Source organism: Nannospalax galili, unplaced genomic scaffold (assembly GCF_000622305.1).
Source record: "Nannospalax galili isolate Female #2095 unplaced genomic scaffold, S.galili_v1.0 scaffold1191, whole genome shotgun sequence".
In the NCBI taxonomy this organism is placed as follows: domain Eukaryota; kingdom Metazoa; phylum Chordata; class Mammalia; order Rodentia; family Spalacidae; genus Nannospalax; species Nannospalax galili.
Window position 1 is genome coordinate 2,002,598 of NW_008330570.1, and position 23,795 is coordinate 2,026,392.

General features: G+C 48.3%; 1 protein-coding gene across 2 annotated transcripts in view; it reads right to left on the bottom strand.

The window, feature by feature from the left end:
- Positions 1–23,795, bottom strand: part of Klhl29 (kelch like family member 29) — a 306,193-nt gene that overhangs the window by 63,434 nt on the left and 218,964 nt on the right. For both annotated transcript variants that reach the window (XM_008848872.2, XM_029553969.1), the window contains 2 exons: positions 4,553–4,694; positions 1,375–1,887 (listed from right to left, as the gene is read on the bottom strand). In XM_008848872.2, the coding sequence (XP_008847094.1) occupies positions 1,375–1,887; positions 4,553–4,694 (655 nt within the window). The remainder of the gene's footprint in view (positions 1–1,374; positions 1,888–4,552; positions 4,695–23,795) is intronic.

A 23,795-nucleotide genomic window follows, 5' to 3' on the forward strand; every position in this document is an offset into this window, starting at 1 on the left:
GTTTTGTTCTTTTGGGGAGGTCTCTTTTTTAAGGCAAGAACTTGCTAAACCAAAACAGTTCAAATAAGAAATCAATTTAGTCTCTCTATATTTTTTAAACAGATTTTAAACAAAGCAAGAGTTTACCAGAACTTAGATGTAATTTTCTATAATTTTGTCATTTAAAACTAGTACTGATTTCCTAAACAAAGGCAGTCGGGGCTCACACAGGTTGGGAATGAAGCCCAGCAGGAACCTAGGCACGGGCTTTGTGGTTGGGTGCTCAGGTAATTCAGAAGGGCCAGGACAGGTGTTTGGAGAACAGTGGGAAGAGAGTGGTTAATCGCAGCACTGCTTTCCTAAGAGGCAGGACCCTGAGAGAAGTTCTTGAGGGGTTCTGAGTAGGTGGTTGGAAAGCCATGCCTAGTGCCCAGATGCATATACTGTATCATCTACTGAAGGATGGCATGGGTGCCCCAGCAGGCCAGAATGCCCAAAAGAAGCCCTCCTGCTTGTTCCTGTCCCTAGAGCTACCTACCCCTGGCTGAGGCCTGACAATTTCCTCTTGGTACTTAGCAAGGGCAGGACCCAGCCTGTCTGGGACATTAGAGAGAGGCAAACCTAGACCAGAGGTTTCTCAAGGCCTCATTCTGGCCCTGGCCTTCCTGCCCATCTCAGACACTATAAGCAAAGCCTACCTCTAATGTTTTATGTCCTGAGGCTGAGGCTGAGGCTGGGGCTTGTGCCAAGACGTATATTGTTGTGTGTTCCCTTCCCCAGGTTCTGTTCTCAAGGAACTACCTAGGCGCTATCTGTAGGGAAACTCCCCTGGGGCTGGGAGGAAGGGGTCCACTGAAGGCCAGCTTGGAGATGTTCTTCTCCAGGGAATCACAGAGCCCTCTTCAGTCCTTAAATGCAAAAACTCAAGTGGCTCAGGATGGTCTGGAATGTGGTTGCATGCTGGTCCTGCTCCTGTCCAATAGCTTGGTGGAGGAGGCTCGTGTTTTGAATGTCTTCATGGGTGGGCAGTGGTGAAGGCCTCCATAGGACTGTTCTAGGGACCCCTAAGAGGAATGGATAGTTCTTGCTCAGTATGGGCTTGGCCTGGCCTGGGAGTCAGAGGTGAGGTTGGTCTGGGTCTCTCTCTTCCTTCTTCCTCCCATCTTTTTCTTCTCGTCTCTGTGAACCCTGCCATTTGTTTCTTCTCCCACCCTCCACACTGGCTTTCTGCCTGGTCTCCCCAGACTGAACAGCGAGTTCCTGCTGCAGCTCTTGGTTGAATGAGGCCAGTGAAAGAGTCACTGTAAAGCACACTCCTGTCCTCACTGTGTTGGAGTGAGCAGAAAGGGAGGCAGACACCAAGCACACATAGGGGCAGGTGGCAGTAGGACTTACCTTTGGGGTGCCCTGGGTCGGTGAACTCATACTTCCCCACTCCAATGGTCCGCAGCATTTGCAGCCCGTGGGCTGAGTCTGTTGTGGGGGGCCCGTTGGTGGCAGGAGCACTGCTGGGGAGAGCGGCAGACGGCTGGGCTGAAGGAGGTGGAGGCAGCAGGGGCCCTGCCATGTGGCCGTTGCCCACAGCGGTAGGTCCCGGGCGAGTTACCTGCCCCACGCCAGGCAAAGTGGACACAGCCAGGGGCTGAGGGTTGGCATACAGAGCCTGGGTAGGCATGTTCACCACCACACTGCTCAGTGGTTGGGAGGGCGGTTGTGGGAGTGAGTAGTGGCCTGGCATCAGTGGGAGCTGGGGCCCCACATGAGGAGGCAGTGAGGGAGTCACCCCGATGACCGGGGCCTGGACGTTCACAGCAGGGCTGAAGGAGGGAGGCTGGGCCACTCCATAGGAGTGTGCGATCAGGGCAGGCTGGTTCCCGGCGGCCACCGTGGTCACCCATGGCCCTGTGCCTGCAAGGGAGATGGAAGAGATGTTATTTGCCAGTTACACATTCATTCAATGAGCACCAACTGCCCCAGACCCTGGGCTGAGGACTGGAGTCATAGCAGTGGATAAGATACCTGTGCCCAGGCACTTGCAGTGTAAGAATGTGTGATGAATCTCCAGCTAGGCACTTTAGGGGATATCAATAAATGGTTGTGGGGGCTTGAAGAAGGGGGTAAGATCTGCTTGGAAGAAGTGAGAGGCAACAAAACAGAGGAAAAAAGCAGAGGTCTTCAAAGAGACCTGGGTTCAAAGTTCAGTTCAACTTATACTTAGGAGCTAAGAGCCCCAGCAAGTCGCTTTTGTTCTCTGAGCCTTATTCTTTTCATCTGTTAATTTGGACCAACAGATAACTACTTCCTGGCACTACTGGGAAGAAATGAATGCAGAAAATGCATTTGAAAGAAAAAGTACAACTAGCAGAGTATCAGGTGTGTGGTAAGTGCAGCATATCTGTTGCAGCATCTCCATGGCTGGAGAATTGCTGTGGGTGAGAGGCAAGGAGGAGGCTGGTGGTGGACTTGGCGTTTGCTGGGCTTTCAGGTGAGTGCAACAGGACTTGAAGGCTGGCAAGGTGCTCCCAGGCACCTGGGAAGAGGTAGGATGCGGCCTGGAAAGGCTGAAGGAGCTTTGTCTTTGTCTCAGGCACCCTCCACACAGCTAGCCCTGTTGGAAACAGGAGGCGCTCAGCGTGGCTCTTAAGGCAATTTGGGGAGAACAAGGTGGTCCAGACATACCTTTTGAGATGTGATACAAAACAAAAGGCCAGCTGTGCCCAAATGAGGCAGAACAAGGCCTGGGTCCGCCTTGAGCTCAACTGACACTGAGGTGACCCAGAGGGCTTGTGAGGAAGCTGGACAACACAGTGTCAGGGAAGTCTAGTCTGGGTCATCTCTGATTTAATGAGTTCTGGTCTGGGGCTCCATTGCCCAAATGCAAGTTTGGTTTTCATGATTCCTCTGGGGTTAGGGTGCAGATGTAGGATAGGGAGACTGAGGGCTCTGAAGGCTAGAAGGAAGGGCTGGGAGCTCCCTCTCAGAAATAAGATGATGAAGAAGGACAGGAGCCCAGATGGAGCGCTGACTCTCAAACTACCAGGGGCTCGGTCAATGCAGTGGTGCTGAGGGAGGCTGAGGAGTTGGGAAAAGCTAGCTCTGAGTCCTGCTTCTGCCCTTTTCTATTTGAGTGATGTGGACACATGCCTTTCCTGAGTCAGTTTTCTCATCTGTAGTAGGCTCAATAATACCAACATCTAGGACTGTTGCAAGATTATACACAGAACAAGGCACAGAAATGAATGGGCAAGAAGTATTTATGACTTTGGTAGTGAGAGAGGGAAACTGCAAGCCAAGAAACATTGGCCAAATAGTGCTGGCTAGATTCTAGGATTGGCTGCCGAGGGGGCCCATCTCCAAGCTAAACAGAGGCAGTGATATCACCATGAGCCAGTCTGTCTGGGTGTCCCAAGACCAAGGCCTGTTATTCCAAGCTCACTCCTCCCCAGGATAAGCTAGGGAACCTGAAAAAATGCATCAGAATGTCAGAGGCTGGCTGATGAGGCCCCAGACAGCTCTGCAGTGACAGCAGAGATGCAGTGTCATGCAGATGGTTCATTTTGGATGGGGTGAATGTCTGAAAGGGGCCGGAGGTCTAAAGGGAGATCTCTAGTCACTTACAGCAAACCTTGATCATGGTTTTTAATCAATGACTTGGAAACTACCAGTTCGAGTTGCAAAGAACACAATTCTGGGAGAACTGGGAGGAGGGCACAGTGGAAATTGGCATCTGAGATCATAAGAGCCGTATGGGGGAGGGATTGGAGGGGTCTGTTCTTGTGTTCCCAAACCAAGCTGAGTCCAGTTGTGAGAAGGTGGACAGGAGTGGCCTCATGACAATCTTGAGTTTGTTTTTATTGTTGTTACTTGGAGACAGCGACTCCTTGTAGCCCCCATTGACCTGGAACTCACTATACTAGGCTGGCCTCGGTCTCACAGAGCTCCACCTGCCTCGGCCTCCTGAGTGCTGGGATTAAAGGCATATGCCACCATGCCTGGCCAGTCTTGGGGTTTTGCTGCTAGGATGGTGTGTGATAGGTCTTTGGACTGAGCAGATATAATCTAAAGCTGTAATAACCCATGTGGAAGCACTGAAGGAAGAGGGTACTGGTCAGGCAGTATATAGGCTGTTAGCATTGGGTTCTGGCTTTGTACTTTAAGAGTGAAACAGTGAGCAACTGGCCAGAAAGTGAAGGGCCTGGAATCCATGGGTTGGGGTGTTTATCCTGTAGAAGACCTGGAGTGGGCAGGAGAGAGGCAGGATTTCCAGGTACTTGTATCCAAGTGGTAGGAGGAGCTCTGGGAGGTAAAGGGAGGACTTTTGTTTTATCAGCTCTATAAAGAGGAAGACTGAGATGCTGTAGGAGCGGGAATTGGGAGTAGAGCATCCTGGTACTCATATAACCATGGGCAAAAAGGCAAAACCTCCCCAGAGGTACAATTTGTGAGAAGTTTGGGGCCCTATACATCCCAGGCCTGATGTCTGGACTTTTATAGACCCCTAGGGTCAGGACCTGCTGGAGAAGAAGCAGGGCACCAAGCTGGTAAGTGTCTCTCCTGGTTGATGAACACGTACCTGGATTGTCGCTCTCCCTCATCTGTTTGGAGGGTGGCTCATCAGTGTCCCAGGGTGTAGACTGATTGATGGGCGTCTGTCCCCATCTGATGCTGGTCGTGAGTCCCTGGGGCTGACTGTCTGCTTTGGAGATGCCAGGAGCCTGCAGGAAGCAGATTAGGATGGTGAGCACAGACTGCTGTGACACTTTGGGACTCTCAACAGTACCTCTGGGACCTGAGCTTTATTCACTGGGCTTGGGGCCAGAGGAAGATAGACAGCCTGCACCCAGCTCACCAAAGACCATGGGGTTTCTGGGAAGAGTATCCATGGGTGTGGCCTCTGCTGAGCTTCTGGCCTTCAGGAACCCCAAGTCAGCACCTTCCTAGGTCCATCTGCCAGTAGCCCAACCCAGGTGAACTACTGTAAAAGAAAGTGTTCTGTACTCTGACATGGGGATGCCCAGCCCTCAGACATCAATAACGCACCATCACACAAATGCTACTTAGGGAATGTATAGAGCACTGACTGTGTACCTACTCCATCTTAGCCTACCAAGCACCCAGGGCTTTCATGTGTGGCTGCTGACTGAGAATTCCTAATCAGACAACAAAACATTTACTCTGCCATCAGGTAGCAAGTGAAGGTCGCTGCACATTCCCCATGCTGTGCAAACCACTGAGGCCCAGGTGAGAGAGGGAGGTGTAGGAGCTGAGACCCATGGCAGAAGAGGTCAGATCATGTCCCCAGGTAGGAGGAACCCTTGACTCCTCTTAGTAATAAGAAGGCTTGCTTGCTCTGAGTGTACTTTCTAATTTAGCTGTAGATACACAAGAACATGACCCTCAGAGTGAAAGCAAACATCAGCCAACACTGGCCTCCCTGGGCTACAGCTTCATGATGGAATATTACATAGTTACTAAGAATTATGTTTTCTAGAAATTTATAATGAGAAGGCAAAATGTTCCCACTGTGATGTTGATGAGAAAAGCAGGCCATGAGATAACACCCAGATGGCCTCTCTATGTAAACATCCTGCTGTTGAACAGTGTGTATGGGAGGGGAATGACCCAAATGTCAGCAGGGTGTTATCCTTGGGTGGGAAGATTATGGGTAACTTTTTGTCTATACTTTTATTCATTTATTAAAATAAATGGTTCTGTGATTCTGGGGATTGAACTCAGGGCCTTGTACATGTTAGGCAAGTACTCTACTGACCTACATTCCTAGCCCCTGTTTTTCTTTAAAACAAGGTCTTACTATGTATTCCAGGCTGGTCTTGAACCCATGATCCTCCTGCCTCTCATTTCCAAGTTCTAGGATTGTAGTTGTTTACTACAATACCTAATTATTTACCAAATGTTTACAATGGCCATTATTTACAAGTTAAAAAAAGGGAGCTGGAGAGATAGTGATTGAGCACTGGCTGCTGTTGCAGAGGACCCAGGTTCTATTCCCAGTACCCACATGGTGGCTAACAACTCCAGTTCCAGGGAATCCAACACCCTCTTCTGACCTTCACGGGCATTGCATGACATAGGTACACTTACATATACGCAGGCAATACACTCATACACATAAAATAAAAATAACAAAATATTTTTAAAAATAACTAAAAAATCCTAAACATATTGGAAAGGCTGGAATGGTATGCTTGGAATACGAAGGGGTGTAGATCTCAGGGGAAGTGGCTTTGAGAAGAGTGACCAGTGACCACAACTCCTAGGAACCCAACCAAGCCTAGGGTAGAATGGGAGAGTCAGGAGCAGCTCTTCCCCAGGGACAGTCACAGATGGTCAAAGGAGCCCTGAGAGGCATCGTCAAGTGAAGGCCATAATCCTTGTAGCAATCTCTGATGGTACCCAGCCCAATGATGAAGCTGGTAGGAGGCAGAGCTCCCTGTGAGGCCCCTGAGCAGAGGGATTGTCTTGCGTCCCAAGCACAGAACAGGGGGTGTGGGTAGCAGACCAAGCAGATCTTCCAGAGGCTTTGTAGCATCATACAGTGGATATGCAGCGCATGTAGCAGGGCCTGCTGGGAGAGCAGGAGCCATGTAGCATTAAGACCCGAGGCTATGCTAAGCTAATTGCATTAGGCTGCTCTTTACCTCTGGCCTGCACTTCAGACGCTCCATTTCTGTGCACTGAGCACGGAACAAAGAAAAAGAGTCTCCTGAGGAAAAGAAAGAACAATTCTACAGACAAGTGACCTGATCAGAGACCCCACTTCTGCTTGTGGGATGGATAGATGAGAGTGGTATGAAAGGGGGAGCTGGAATTTAGCCTTAAACACAACTAGGCATAGGAAACATCAGTGAGGCTTTTCTAGCCTGAACAGGCAGTTTTCAATATGTGCCCAGCCTGGAGGCAGAAGCCATCCTCAGCCCTTTCTGTATTTCCAGGTTCCAGAGCCATGGAGATTACTTCATCTGGAATCAGAGGCTTCTGAGGGGAAAGGAACCTGTGCTGTGTCCCATTTAAGAGCCTTGTTTAGAGGGCAAGTTTGAATGCTGGGAACCCACTCTTTACTAATAAGTTCTTTCACTGACAGTATGGAAACCTTTCCTTCCAGAAGAGGGTGCTGCAGCCCCTCTCTGCCGCCCAGATCCCAGAGCTTCCCAGGCAGAAGGCAGCTTGGCTCAGGTTTTCAGAGTCTTCCCAAAGCCACCATTTCTGTCCTGCTGGGTTTGCATGGCAACCTGATCAGGAAGCTGTCTGGAAACACCCTGAAATCTCCACTGCTGCCTGAAGATCTGACTGGGGGCTTTTCCTTGAGTTTGGGTCATTAGATTCTGTGCTGTAAAACTTCAGGAGTTCTGATGTTTGCCCTAAAATTAGGGGGGTTTCTGAACTTAAAAAATTACATGCTTTTCTGACATATGTGGCTCCGACTTACTTGCTCATTTGTACCTTGGTCTGTTCCTTTGGCAAATAATAGTGGGTTTGGGTTCTGTCTGGGCACTGGCCGAGACAGTGATGACATGGGTGACTCAGACATAGCCTTGCTTTCAAATGGAGCAGAGAACTCCAGTGCACAAGGGCATGAATGGTGTTGCACCTGGGATAGGAGCTGTGAGCTCCACAGGCTGGCCCAGTGCCAGGAGGAAGAGATTACCCACCCGGCTGCAACAGGCCTCCTGCTTGGTTGTATCTTTCATGACTATTACAAGCAGTTTCTTATATACAAGAAAGCAGCTCTGTAGTCACCCCTCCTCTCTTTAGGAAAGATAAATAAAGTTAGAACTCACATTCTACTCTGAGCCAGCAACATCTAAAGCCACAAGCAACTTGCAGTTTGGAATTTTAATTAATTAATTTTTTTGAGAAAGGGTCTCCCTGTAGCCCCAGCTAGCCTAGAACTCACTATGTAGACCAGGCTGGACTTGATCTCACAGAGATATGCCTGCTTCTGCCTCCTGAGTGTTGGGATTTAAGGCATGTACCACTGCACTCAGTGACAGGAATTTTATTTTATAAAACAATCAAGTGAATATTCCTTTCTCTGCTCTCTCCATAAACAATTCATATGCAAGAGCATGCCCTTCACTAAGGGATCTAGAGCTTCCAGGTGTGCTTTATATGGACTGGTTAGTGATATGTGAGGCAAGTAGCCTGACTGGGGGCTCTTCCTCTTGCCAAGGGCTTTAGACCCAAAGTAAATGTCAGGTTCTGGATGCACCAGGGACCCTGTATAGACCCATGGCTTTACTTCTGAACTGGGTCTTGCTAATTCTTCCCTCTCATGGTCCAGAATTCCCACAGGCCTGGAGTCCCGAGGAGCAGCCCAGGCTGCCCTCAGACCAAGCGAGGGGTCGCTTTGGGGAAGGAAAGAGGGTTACCAACATAAGAAAGATGAACTGGGGTGGGGGGTGCTGGAGAGAGAAGCTTGGCGGTTAAGAACACTGGCTGTTCTAGCAGAAGACCCGGGTTCGAATCCCAGCACCCACATGGCAGCTAACAACTGCTCATAACTCCAGTTCCAAGGGATCCAACAGCCTCTTCTGTGCTCCGTGGGCACTTACCTACATGCAGGCAATACATGCATACACATAAAATAAAAATAAAAAAAAATATTAAAAACAAGAAAGATGAACTAGGAAAACTTGGCCCCAGTCACTAGGAAGAAGGTATGGTTGAATGGGCCTCACCTCATATTGTTGACACCCGGGAAGCCACCTGACCTTCCACCTGTCCTTGGCCATGGCTTCTGCCCCAGTGATATGGTAGTGCTCAGCAGCAGAGGCTCACCAGAAGAGCCTCCCCCTACCAGTCCTGCAGAGTGGCCCTATCTGCCCATCACTGGGCTTGAGCTGGCTTTGCTCAGCTTCCCTTTAATGAGATGCTAATAGGATGCATCATTAACACAGCAGCTTTTTAAACCCGCGCTCTTGTAAATTTTCAAAGGTCACATTTTTACGGTGGCTGACAGCATCTTGCTTCTTTCAGCAACAGAACACTAAAGACCCAGGTCCTTTACGGCTGAAGCTCTCTGTGAGGCAGCAGCACAGGCTGAAGGCACCTGCTGGTGGTGGGCTGTCTCTCCCCCCACCCCCATCTCCAGCAACCTCACAGGACATGTAGATTGCTCTCTGCCAGCTTGGTGGGACCAGTTACACATGGTCCACAGTGGTGCGCTGATGCCTGGCAGAGGGATCAAGATGCCTGGCAGAGGGATCAAGGGGGCTGACACTCAGCAGGGGAGGCAGAGGCACTTGAACTTCCATGGAACATCCTTTGTTCACCGGGCTGTAGAGTGGCAAGTCTACAGTAGCCAGAGAGGCTATTTTCTGCTAGTCTGTCCTCCCAGAGGTCCATTGCTCTCTACTTTGCTGCACAGACTAGCAGCAACTGAGTGGTGAGGGAGGTTGGAATGATGATTGGGACGTAAGACTCCTTGGGGGACTACCAGATCTTTCTTGTTCTCATCTCAGGGCGCTGCAAGATCAGAGTGCTCAATATACGGCCCTGAGGGTCCTGTTCCTGACCCTGTCTTGACAGGTAAGCTTCATGAGGACAGATGCTCAGCACTATGCCTGGCCCAGGAGGTACTAAACCTGGCATAGACAGAATGAAAGCAGGATCTGGGAGCCATGGTGTGGGTGAACATGAGCAGCAGCATCACTGCAAGTTCAAAATATGAATGAATGCAAGGAGCATGCTTCAGGAAGGGTGGATCATGCAGGTTACAGAGCATAGCCGTGGAATAGTCTGATTCTCCTCATCAGGGACCCTTGACCCCCAACTTTAGTCCTGGATGCCACTGGAGGCTGCTGGGAGGTCTCGCCGACACAATCCACTGGCAATGAACAGAAACGATTAGCCTTTCCTAAGGGCCTGGGTATGGTGGAGGTATAGGAGGCTGAGGGCTGACTCTTGCTAGGGATATGGGGAACCTGGGGAAAATTCAAAACAGTATCTTCCATTGTTTTACCAAGAATGTATAAAGAGCTAAAAAATTATAGGAAACTTCCAGAAGAGATAGACTGGCATCGGGCCACAAAAGGTCAGCAGGAAGGTTTGGAGAGATGGTTCAGTGGTTAAGAGCACTGACTACTCTTAAAGAGGACCCAGGTTCGGTCTCCAGCACCCACATAGCAGCTAACAGCTGTCCATAATCCCAGTTGCAGGGGCTCCAATGCCTTCCTCTGATCTCTGTGGGCAATGCATGCACATAGTGCACTTACATACATGCAGGCAAAACATTAATACACATAAAAATTGAAATAAAAAAAATCAGGATTAAGTAAAGCAGATGGATTGAGGCTGAGGTCACCATCAAGGGACCTTGTATCAACTGGCACATTTCCAGCCTAGACACAGGACAGAGCCTGATTCCATAGTCCACTTCTGAGGTATTGTGTGTGTGTGGGGTTGATGATGATGTAGGTACCCATGACCTGCTACCACCTATAAGCCTGCTCCCAGACTGGGATCTGCAGGTCTAAATGCCTCCTAATGTGGAACAGGTAAAACTGGGTGGGGGGGGGCAGTACTGCTACTACTGAATGTCACTGAGCAGGATGTACCCCCTGTCAACTGTATCCCTCTCAGCCGTGAGCCCCCTTCCTACCAGGGTGCCTAGAGCCCATCTAGCTGTGCCTCAGTTTGTTTCTGTTCTTATGCTGGGCCAGAAACATGGCTAGAGACCTCGGTTCAGCAATGATCAAGTTCTGCACTAGAGGGATTTATAAATAGTATCATGAGACTCTTGCATCTGGGCCCTGTCATACAGCCTTGGAGAGAGACTACAGGGAAAAGACTCATACTGATGGCTCACTCCCACTCCTATAAATGGAGGGACTGGTACACAGGTAAGAAAAGCTGCAATAACCAGGTGTGGCAGCTTGCACTTGTAATCCAGCACTCAGGAAGTTGAGGTAGGAGTTCAAAACCAGCTTGAGTTGCATAGTAAATTGCAAGGCAGCCAGAGCTCCATGGCAAGATTGTCTCAAAAACAAAAATCCCCCAAACAAAAACCACCACCACCACAAAATAATCAAACAACAACAGCAACACAAAAAGCTTGGGATGGAGCTCAGTTGGCAGTACACTGCAGATGGAAGCAGGAGAATCAGAAGCTCAATGTCATGGGGCCAATGCTATGGCTCAGTAGATAAAGGTGCTTGTCACCAAACTTGATGACTGGAGTTCAATCCCTGGGACCCACATGCCACATGGTAGATGGGGAGAACTGATTATTTCTTACTCTTTTTTTTTTTTTTAAATAAAAAGATTCTTTTTTTAAATTTTATTTTATGTGTATGAGTGGTTTGCCCACATGTATGTAAGTGCATGCACTTAGTGACAGCAGAGGCCAGAGGAGGACTGTCAGATTCCCCGGGACTGGAGTTACAGGTGGTTGTACGCCACCATGAGGGTGCTGGGAACTAAACCCTAGTCTTCTGCAAGAGCAGCAAGTGTTCTTAACTGCTGAGCCAGCTCTCCAATCCCAAGAGAACCAATTCTTACAAGTTGTCCTCTGACCAAAACACACACACACACACACACACACACACACACACACACACACACACAAAACAAAGGAAGAAGAGGAGGAGGGGGAGGGGTAGAGAAATAGTTCAGCGTTGTTCTTGGCCAGCCTGGGGTACATGAGATCCTGTCTCAAAAAAAAATAAAAAAATAAAAAAAAAAATAAAGCAAGCAAACAAGCAAGCAAGCAAGCAGGCAAATGTAAAATTATCATGATAACGAAGACAAAGGAAGCCCAGATCAAGACTATGGAGAATCAAAGCTACATAGGGGAAGATGGCAGACATTAAGGTCAAAGGGGCTTATAACCTTCAGCATGGCAATGAACTTCAGTCAACTGCAAAAGAATACATAGGTCTGTGACTACTTTGATAGAGTATGTCACAAGCAAGCAGGCAAATGTAAAATTATCATGATAACGAAGACAAAGGAAGCCCAGATCAAGACTATGGAGAATCAAAGCTACATAGGGGAAGATGGCAGACATTAAGGTCAAAGGGGCTTATAACCTTCAGCATGGCAATGAACTTCAGTCAACTGCAAAAGAATACATAGGTCTGTGACTACTTTGATAGAGTATGTCAGATGTGTCACTATGCTAGTTCTGAGTGTGTGTGTGTGTTGTATGTATGTATATGTTTAGGTATGTGCACATGTGTGGAGCCAGAGGTTGACATTGTCTTCCTCTATCACACCTCATCTTATTTTTTGTTTGCGGCCGGATCTCTCACTGAAACTGGAGTTCACTGATTTAGTTAGACTGGTTGGCCAGCAAATCTCAGGAATCCTACTGTATCTGCCTACCCAGTGCTGAGATTATAGGTGTATAACACAGTACTCATTTAGTTTTTTTTTTTTTTTTAATGTGGGTGATGGGGATCTGAACTCAGAGCCTTAAGCTTTCATGGTGAGCACTTTACTGACCAAGCCATCTCCCTGGCCCCATGAACCTGTTTTTTAAAGAAGATTCAGTGCTTCTACCTTGTTCTTCAAGGCCCTATAGGCCAAACCTTCCATTAGTGAATACCACCCAGTGACTGTCAACACCACAGGCACTGCAGAATTGTCCCAACCAGCTTTCTCTGCATCCTCACATACAAATTTGTGAGATATTAAGAAATACTGTTAAGCCACTAACAAAGGAAAAGAGAAAAAAATGAGATGTACAGTCTACTGTATATATTGTAAAATAGCAAAAGATCAAAAAGTCACTTGTGTGTTGCTTGGCAAACACATCCACAATGTTATCTGCATCCTTGTGCGTTCTGTAAAGGATTGGGGGCAGTGTAAATACAGAAGGGGCTGTGACTGCAGAAATGCTAAGATGAGTTAGTATGGCATCCCCCGGAGCCACCCATATGGGTGGTGGGAGTGAAATAGACTTGAATGCAAAGCTGAGAAGCCACAGGGAAGAAAACAGCAGCAGGAAACCTGGAGTTTGCAACACTCTGACCTTGATCTGTAGCCTTGTTTTCATCTCAGGACTCCCTACAGTATCCACCCAACTGGGGAAGACAACGTTCAGGGGGCCCATTCCTGCAGCTCTGCATTCTGAAGCTGGTGGTAGACGCTCACCTGGCCTGGGCCCTGTCTTGGACAGAGCCATTTTTTCAGACTGCACTGTAGTTTTTGAACAACCTTCCTCAAACCTTTCTATGTGGCTTCCCAAGCAGTCAGGACCTAAGCATTTGACCTGTCACTCAGAGTGTGGTCTGGGAGTTTGAGTCATCTCAGGAGGCAACACAGCTCTGAGTTCACATTCTGCAAAGGCTGGTGGCAGAGGCTCATGGATTTAAGAGGCCGTCAAGGAGGCTCTGGAGTCTTAAGCCCAAAATGAATAGCAGATGCTGTCATTTCATTTTTCTTTTTTTCGTTTTTTACTTGGAGGGTTATCATCCCTTGCTCTTTCCTGAGAATAGCAAGAACAGGTGCCTGCATGTGGCAGAAGTGGACAGGGCTCAGGCACATCCACCAGGCCTTGGGTTGCCTTGGGGAATCAATCTCATGACAGCAGCTGTCAGCTCCAGGACTGAGCACAGCTGGGAAGCTTTTCCCTGAAAAGGTACGTTTCCTTTCTTTCCAGCATTCCTCCACTTGCAAGGTACCTAGGGTCTTCCTGGTACCCAGGTCCACCTGTAGGGTGGAAGCCAGTATCTCCTAAATGTGTTCATAATGGGGACAGAGGGTGCCTACTGCCCAGGTGTGCTCACATACAAAATCCTAGAGGACTAAATCAGTAGGTTCGGAGCAGGGGATCCCAAAATGTGTCACTTTAATAAGCCTGCAGTGATGCTAATGCAGGAAGTTCATGGCCTGTCCTGGGGAGCAATGATAGTCTTTCTGCTTATGTTCCTGACCTGTACCTTGGGCCTGGGCTCCTACGGCCTGTAGCTTCTTGTCAGCTCCTGATTTGGACAAATTTAGGGGCCTTGCTTATGTGGCTCCCTGGGGTAGCCACTGTCAAGGACTCCTGCTTTGAGCCTAGGGTTCCAGAGGTCAGTGGGAGGAGTGAATGGCAGTTAAGGACCTTTCAGCTCTCCTTGCCCATTGCTACTGAGCTACAAACAAGAAGACAAATGTAGTTAAAACGGCTGTGGTGGGGTCTCCTGTGCCCGTCCTGCTCTCTCTAACCTAGTTGCCCTCTCTGGGCCACAGGCCTGTACCCTTGGCCTCCCCTTCCAAGTCCCACCAGAACGCAATGCTGAGCCCCGATGAAATTTCTAATAATACTAACCAATGATGTGTTAAATTGAGACACTTCTGGCTCACTTGCCGGAAACTGTACGATGGTTTAAAGGACCAGTGCTTACCTTTCTCTATCAATTTGCTGCTAAATTACTGCTTTTGGAGAAACTTATAGAAAAGTAATTCTTTATTTAAATTTTAATTTCAATCTTGTCATTTTAAATATATATTCAAACTCCAATCATATTACAGACTATGATGATGTCTCTGGAGGGTAAATGATCCTGCCAGGAGCCTAGGTGGGGTGGAGGATGTGAAGGAAAGGCTGTGTGGAGGGGTTCAGTAAGAAGGAAGAGACCCCAGAGTCTTGGCTTGGCTGAGGTGGCAGATAGAACTTTAGAGGTCTGTCCTGGCTGGAATCTTGCTCTAGGACTCCTGCTTCATGAGCAGTCCTGAGGGCCATCTGTAAATGTTTTAAGTTGGAACCACCAGCTATTTCCTGTGCTTGGCTCATCATGTAAGCTGAGCTGCAAGTGGATGCTGAGTGAAATGGGGCTGGTGGGCCAGCCACTACCCTAACTGCTCACATTTAACTGCCTCCCACATGCCAGGGATTGGTGGCCATGGCTCATTTCCTTCCAAGAGGAATTCTGTGTTCTTCCCTTCATCTTACTTACTCAGGGGGCGCTAAACCTGGGACTCTAACTCATATGTACTCTACCTGTCTTACTGCATTTTGTGTTGCTATAGGAAACTACCTAAGGGCTGGCAAGATAGTTTAGTAGGTAAGGGGACAAGCTGCCAAATCTGATGACTTGAGTTTGATCCTGGGAACCCTCATGGTGGAAGGAGAGAACCAACTTCTGAAAGTTGTCCTCTGACTTCCACATGAGTGCTGGGGTATGACCCTCTCCATAATAAATAAATAAGTAAATAAGTAAATAAATAAATAAATAAATATGTGCAATGAAGCCTTTTAAAAAAAGAAACTGCTTGAGACTGGGAACATATTATAAAGAAAAGAAGTGAATGAGGTTATAGTGCTGAAGATTTAAGAACATGGTGCCTATACTCTGTTCAGCTCAGCTCTGTGGGGGCCTCATGGTAAAAGGGATCACAAAACCAGGGATATACAGAAAATGTCACATAGTTAAACAGGAAGCAAGAGACTGGGGAGGGACCATATGCACTGTTTTTATAACAGCCTACAGTGGAGGGAATTAATCTGTTTGCACCAAACCTGACCTACTCTTTCTTGAGGTTGGAACCCCCATGAACTAAATACTTTCCATTAGGCCCTAGTCTCTTAGAAGCATAACATCATCCTAAGATCTTCAGAATGCTCTGGGGTGGCCAGAATGCTCATAAGTCATCCCTTTGGAGCTGACAGACTCCTCAATGGGTTTAGCCACGTCAGAGCTACACCCACACATACTACACTGTTGGGTGACACTTTGAGCTCTCTAGGTAGCTGCAAGGATGCTGACCACAGTCACTTCCTTCACTGTGCTCATCAGCTTTGTTTCCAGTTCTGACCATGGCACATAGTGGGACTAGGTCCACTGGCTTCCATTATCTCTCCTCCTCCCTCAGACCTCAGGCCCTTAGCCACCACTGGCATGCCCATTAGTCTCTGCCAGTGTTCTCTGGGCTTTGTTGGATGGGATCTGGTTTTCCATCCCAGTTCCAGGCTGCACAGCCAGACACTCTACCTCCCAGGCTGGTAGCACAAAGCACATCCTGTCTCTTAACCCTTCCTTGTCTTCTCTCTTTCCAGTTTCTTTCCTTTGGCTTCTCAGCATTGGGCTGAGCAAAATCTCTGACCACTTTATCTTCTACTTCAGAGGCCATCAGCCTCATACCCCTTCTAAGACCATGGCTATCTTGCCTGGGGCAGGGAGTACCTAGTATTCACTTCTGCTCGTCCTCAGTTTCCATATCCATCGCTTCAACTTCAACTGCAGCAAATCCATTCTGTTTACATGACAAGCATCCCCTACTGCCCACCCCAGCTCATTTCTTGTCCTCTTCCTCTGAGCTCTGATACCAGGTTCTTCTTTCTTTGAGATGCTCTTTCCCTCCTTTCTGACTTCCATACTTTTCTTCACCTAAACTTCACCCATGCTCCTTCCCTGTGCAGTTGGCCCATTTCTTCTTGATCCCCCCCGCCTTGCTCAGGCCTGTTTGGGCCCTAGCCTCTGTCACAATTCTTTTCTTAATATGAAACACCTGTATGGTAGCCATTGTCTTTGATAGAATCTAACTTTCTATAGTATTTGGGAAGTGTATTTGCTTTTTCCCTTTTCCAACATCAAAGTCTATTCCTTAGAGACGTTTACGTACAAAGTTCAGCAGAGATGGCCTCCCTCGCAGACGTAAAGCAATCATGGACGGGACTGGCTTTTGCACCCCACTCTTGCACATGCCCTGTCCAGATCCCCCGGGCCCCTGGTTCCAAACCCCCTTCCAATGATGGGCTTCGTGGACAAAAGAAATGATAAATCTGACAGAACCTTACAACTCCATGCTTTCAACTTTCCTCTAACAACTTTCAACAGACAACTTCTTAGTCCTATTTCCAAGTAACTTTTCATCCATTACAAAACCCACAAATTTTTCAAAGGGGCTTTGAAATAAGATCACCTAGAAAAAAAAGCCTCTCACAAATGAAAGTCTTTGAAAAGAAAGAGGCCCTTTCCTGTGCTTCAGCTCCCCTCTGATATGGTTCCCTTTCATTTTACAGAAGGTGCAGGGCAGGCCTGGCCCTCAGTGGACGCCTGTGATATGATGGAAGCAGTGGCCCAGACAGACACATATATGAGGGGGAGTGAGGGGGCAGCTGCTGTGGACCTGGGCTGGGGCCTTTCATCCCCCTTCAATCAGTCCTCACAGTGCCCCCAACAACTGCTCCTTGTAACCTGCCTGTCCTGCTCAGAGGCTTCCTGTCACCCTGCCAGTTCCCATTCACCAGGATATTGGTGACTTGCAGCCAGCTTCTTTTCTAGCTTGGAGACAGGAGACTGTCTTCATTCTTGTCCCCAAAGTGGGCGGGTAGGGAGGCGGCCAGGGCAGCTCCTGTTTTGGCCTTTGATGGAACATATCCTAAACATCAGCCCTGCAGGAGTGTGGGACCACTCCTTGCCCTCCCCACAGTCAGCTTCTGACTCTCAGACACATACCTGACAACACCAACTTCCCAGAGGGAGCTTTTGTTATGTTTAGATTTCAAATTTTAGGGAATCTGTGAGGGAAAGTCCTCTGTTCTGGGCAGCTGAGCTAAACCAGGGAGTGGGGATTCATTGACTGAATCATCTGTGGAACAGGCCTGGCCCTCTGAGGCTTGGACTCTGTGTGCCCAATATGAATTCTAAAATGGGCTTCTGGGCCTTCCAACCACCCAGGGGAGGCAATAGCCTCTTTAGAATAGCTTGGCCAAGGGCTAGCCTAGACAGTTGTCTCCCCAGGTCTAACCAGCGCCCCCCCCCAGGGGATATTCTAATATCAACTAAGTTCTCTGTGAGCAGGATCCATCCTAACCAGGAAGGACTCCAAGACTGAGCCCTGCCCCTTCTTTCTAACACATTTACTAGACCTTCTGAGCCCCCATCTACCAGTTTCTACTTGCAGGCTGCAACAGATCATTATTATCATTAAAAAAAGTTATTGCAAAGACTTGCTGGGCAGAGAGACCCATTCTCCCTTCCCAGACCCTCTGTATGTGACTCACACAGCACTGATTCTGAGAGTGTGAAGTCGATAGAGAGCTGCACTCTAATGCCAAGCGACACAATCCTGACATAGACATCTTCAGCGACCTCATTAGAGGCCTACCAAGAGAGAAGACTGTGACAGAGTCACACTGTGAAGGATACAGTACAAAGACACAAACAATGCAGCACAAATGTTCTTGTGAGGCGGCGCCTCGGACAGGTGGCCCAGCCGAAGAGGCTGAAACAGGTTTACTGTATAGACTTCCAGACTCTCAGATCCCGAGTATGTGTCTCATGACCCGATTACATTCTACCACAGTGTGGGACTCCAAACTCAGCAGGGTTCTAGAAGTATACAATGTGGGACTCAGTTTACATTTTCTACCTCCCTGGTGCCCCCTTTTCTGTTTCTGCCTGATCAGTCTCCGAAATGACAGTAATATGTGGCCAGGCAGGTTCTGAGGGTGAGATCCTCTCTCTCTGCCTCAGCTTCCTTCGTTCAGAATTGAAGTGGCTGAATTAATTTGAGACAGGGTCTCACTATGTAGCTTTGGCTGATCTAGAACTTGCAGAGATCTACCTGTTTCCGCCTCCTGAGTGCTGGAATTAAAGGTGTGCACCACCACACCTGGTTGAAGTGATTTTTAAGGAAACATCTTTCAGCACTAACAAATTTCTTCAGGCTTTGGTTAGCTCTCTGGGCAGACTGCTTCTGTTCATGCTCAGGAGGTCCAGAAGCAGGAGGGGCAGCGGTGAAGTTTTAAGAGGTGGTAAAAGGAACACAAGGTACAGCGAAAGAGCAAGCCTGCTTTGGTGTAAGACGAATTTTAGGACTGACACTGAGGAGCAGTGGGTGAGAATGAGTAACTAAATACAACCATTTTTCCATTTAACACCTACCCAACCACCAATCCACCTACCCACCCACCGATCTACCCACCCATCCACCCGCCAATTTACTCATCCACTGACCAATGGATCCATCCATACACTTACCCCTTACTTAATAAGAAAGTTAGCATATGTTGGGGACATAGCCATGAGTAGCCTCTGGCTTCACTGAGCACAATCCAATCATAATCCTAACATTTAAGAGCAATTGAGCCTTTAGATAGGCTAGTTTTCAAATCCTTGAGGTCTCAAAGTTCTCTGAGGCCAAAGTCATGGTCCTAGCAAGTCATGGTCCTAGCTTAGGATGCCATAACAAAATAGCTCAAACTAGGCAGCTTAAGCAGCACAAATGTTTTTTTCACAGTTTTAGAAGCTGGAATATCTGCTACCAGGATGCTACCATGGTCTAGTTTTGATTAAGAGCCCTCCTCCTGACTTGCAGATGGCCAGTTGCCTTTCTGGATGTGTGTTCACATGAAGACAGAAAACTCTAGCCTCTTCTTCTCATGGGGACACTAATATTATGATGAAGGCCTCACCCCCATGACTTCATCTAAACTTACTATCTCTTAAAGGCCCTGACTCCACAGACTGTCACAGTGGGGGGAAGGGCTTCAACCTATGGATTCAGTCCATGTCACCCACAGGAGGCACACAGTGAGTGTTCAGAAATACTGTCTGTAGCGGTCTATCTGCTTGTTGTTTGTCTAGTTCCACTTTGCCCACCAGACCCAGAAATGTGTTTAATGGAGTCACCCTCAGACCTGAGTAGAATGTGGATTGGCCCTCCCACCAGCCTGAGCTCTAATTTTCAGATACCCCCCCCATTACACAACATAATCTCCATGATCTCTAGTCTTTCCTGAATGCTGTTGAAAGGCTTGTTGTATTTATCTCTGGAGAATCCGCCATGCCCCTGTGCAATTTTCCATTGTCATGGTTCATTTTAATTTCCTCTAAGGCTGTGGCCACTCTCATGTTCAGAAATAGCTTGTTCCACTTAATAAAAATGCTTAAATATGCAGACACGAGAAGTTTCCTTTGTTTGGTCCTAAATACCACAGTAAGTGGAGTGAGTTCCACTCCCTGCCTTGTGCTGCAGGGCTGTGCACAAGTCTGGTGGCTCTCTGGAAGGAAACACTGAATGAAAGATTTAAGGGCACAAACAGAATACAAGAACTTCTAGTGGGAACTTTGCCAGCCTGCGTGCCTCTAATCTCATCGCCTGGCTGATGGCACCATAGGCCTTCTGAGTCATCTGTCTTCACACTGCCCAGAGCACTGTACAAGTCATTTGACTTCTCTGAGCCCCTGGTTCCTGCCTTCATCTATGCAGCTGTATGGATCTGAAATGTCTCCCTCCAAATTCATGTGTTAAAAGCTTGGTCCCTGGCTTGTATGGGGACCTAGTGAGGGTTTTAGACAGTTGTGGGGCTGTAGTCTATTTTGTATTTTTGTTCCTGGCTGCCATAAGGAGAGTGGGTTTGCTCCACCATGTGCTCCCATTGTGATGTGCTGCCACAAGTCTAAAGCAACAGGGCAACTGACTGTGAATGGAAACTTTGAAAACTATAAGCCCTTTTCTTTTTATAAGCCGATTACTGTAAGGGAAAGCGGGTAATGTAATCTATAAAATGGGCATGAGAATTCCTTCTCCAAAAGATAGATTTCAGTGAAGACTAGCTATCCCTTACTTCTAGAGACAAGGCAGAGTTGTGTGTGGAGGGGTGAGGGGTCAGCAAGTGATGGCAGTTACTGCTAACAGGGCACCAAAGAACATGCAAATGTTAAGGATTTTTTTCAAGAAGGAAGTTGTTACAAAGACTACTCTTTCTTCTGGATCAGTTTTTTCTGAGTTGCTGAGGGCTGAAAATCCCACACAGGCTGTGGCTTATGAGGGAAGGATAAAAGAATGGGAAAAATGGGCTGAATCTACATTCAGGATCCCTGGGAAATCAGGCTTCTCCAGCAGCAGGGCACAGCAAAGGCATGGGAGCCTCTAGTGGTGGCTAAGCTGAATTGCAGGGAAAACAAGAGCTAGGTTTGCAAACCTAGTGGCTGGGGCAATATTGCATATCACCTTTCTTTCTTAAATAACCAAAATTAGAAAGCAAGAGTCTGAGTGTCTGGCAGATATTGGTGTGGGACTGGGGATGAGTGGCCTCAGCAGTGACTTAAATCCCTGAAAAATTGGCTGTTAAAGGCCTCTTTTGTTAGCCTTGGGAAGTCAGCTCCAGACCTGTCCTCTGGTGTGGGACTGGGGATGAGTGGCCTCAGCAGTGACTTAAATCCCTGTTAAAGGCCTCTTTTGTTAGCCTTGGGAAGTCAGCTCCAGACCTGTCCTACCTGTGTGTGATTTGACTAGGCCACAGAAGGCCAGGACTTAAGAACTCTGGTCCACAGAGATGCAGTCAGTGCAGGCAGTCATCATTATAGCTCAGAACTTTCAGGCACCCAGAATATCAATGAAAGTGGAGATCACCTCCCTGCTATCACCCCTGGAAAGTCAGTTTTAAATGCCTGGAAGAAGCCCAGTCTCCTTGCTCATCTTCATCTGGATTTAGTGCCAGGATCAAAACTATTTTCTATTGCTCTTAGAGAGCTAGTGTATAGATTTACTCAAGGCTACACATAAGTTAACAACAGAGATAGGGTCTGGGACTGTGGCCCCATTTGGTCTATGACTCTAGCGACTGAATCAGTACTCTACAACCCATTCCCAGAATGACACACACCTTCCTTCTCACAGGCACATACACATACACAGACGCACACAGCTCCAGCCTGCTTGGGCTGCCAGGGGTCTGAACCCTGCAGTGAGGAGCAGCTGGCAGACGGCCCTGCCTGCCCCATAGAAACTTTCCTTCTTCAATGGCTCCAAAACACGGAGTCCCCCATGGCCACTTTGAGCTTCCCTCCCAGACACTTTTTCCTAAATCAGCTTCCAATCTGACTCATTTCAGTTTTAAAACAAGAAAACATCAACAAACACGATGCAGGGAAACAGATGGTAACAATTACAGGAGAGAGAAAACAGAGCCCGATCTTTCTACCAGGGGCAGGCAAACATATTGTTCCCTAGACAGCGGTTGTCTCCCACCACCCCTGAGTAATTTTGGGGACAGGACTCTCTCTCAGGCGGTTTCCACTGCAGGAGACAGGCCAGGACTGAGGGGGCCACAAGGACTGTTAGAGCACTTTGAAGCAGGTCCACTGGAGGAAGGGACCTGGTGGTTCTCCAGAGAGGGAGGGAAAGACATTCCTGAACATTCCAGGCTACCTCAAATGAACCTGATGCCCTATCATCAGAGGCCCAAGAGCAGGGTGTGATGGCTTCCTCCCTGGCACACTGCAACCAGCCCTCACCACCTCCTCATATCATTGTGTCACATACCAGGCCATGTGCTCCTGAGGGCAGGGAGAGTTTTCTCAATCTGGGTGGTGGTTGAGAGCTGGGCTCTGAAGCCAGGCTGTGGGGTTCAAACCCAAGTTTTGCTGCCACTAACTAGTGGGGAGACCTGGGGTCAACTAAGAGAATTCTTGGTGCTGTCCTTGCCTCACCCATAAAATGGAGCTAATTCTAGTACCCATATCATATGACCACGAATTAATATGTGCAGAGGACCTAGCACTACACCCAGAGCACAACGGGTGCTATGTGCTGAAGCTCCAATGGCAGTTATTCCCCATGCAGATGGCCAGCTTTCTGTCTGGTACTAAGTAAACAACTCTAAAAACCTGCCAAGTGGAGGGCTGAGGAGGCGGCCTCCAGCTGGCCGGGAAGGCAGGGGCAACATGCACTAAACCAGGGCTGAGAGGATTGTTGGGGCTGGGGGCTAGAAGGTTAGGTCTGGGAGCAGATGGCCAGTATCCAGAGTCCTGAGCTGGAGTTTGCCATGCTCCATCCTCCTGGATTTGCCATGTGTCCCTCCTTTGTGATGGGAGTGACGAGGACTTTACTCTCCAGCAGATCAAATGGTGGAGAATCAGGCAAGAAAACAGATGCAATTCAGGGAGGCCAAGTGCTATGATGGATCCAAGAAAACCGCCTGTGGGGGGTGGGGGGGTTGCTGTCAGAAATAAGGTTGTGAATACAAGAGATGGCGATGACATGCAGTTCTAGGCAGGGACACACAATGCCTTTGGCGGCGGGTCGGGGGGTGGCTAATCAGAACAACGGGGAAGGGAATGAGAGGCCTAAGTCTTGTTCTTTCAATTCCTTCATTCCCTGATGCTCGGGCAAGGATTTAATGCCTCTGAGCCTCAGTTTCACTGGTACACTGAAAATTGTAGTTCCTCATCATGTTAGGCCTGATGAGACCCTGGGAAGTTTGTGTACTGCAGGTGTCCAGCTGTTCCTAGGGCAGCCCAGGGCTCACTTTAGGCTGCTGCTGTCTGTGTACCTGACTTTTAGACCAGATTTCCTCATTGCTCTCAATATGTGGAAACATCGTCATGCAGCATAAACAGTCCTGAGTGACACAAATGTCTCTCACAGGTGTCTCCCACATGTTTGCACACATGGGTTATCATATACAAATCTCCCCATGTACTCCAACGTGGGCTGATATCTATGTAGGCCTTCTGTCAAGCTCCTAGTCTTTAGGGTGTGCTGTGGCTGTCCCACAGGGACGTCATTCCAGGCTTATTGGGAGTGTCAGGTAGAAGCAGAATGGGGAAGCTCCAGGATGAGGGACCCCCTCCCCTTGTCTCCCCTTCCAGAGCTGATCCAGACCAGCATGCATCACAGCTCCCCTGTAAGTGCTCCCAGAGTAGAGAGGGGCAGCTGCTTGCTGCACTGTTGGCAGTTCCCACTGTTCATTTTAAAGCATGTTGATGCCTCTGCTTGTTCTCAGGGGCTCAGCATCTTAGCATTTTCAGGACATGCATTTCTATCCTGGAGGAGCCTGTCTCCTTAGCACCGGAATTGAGAGCACGCTCCTCTCCTTTCTTCATCCTGTCTCCCCCGTCTCCTCCTCCTCCTCCTCC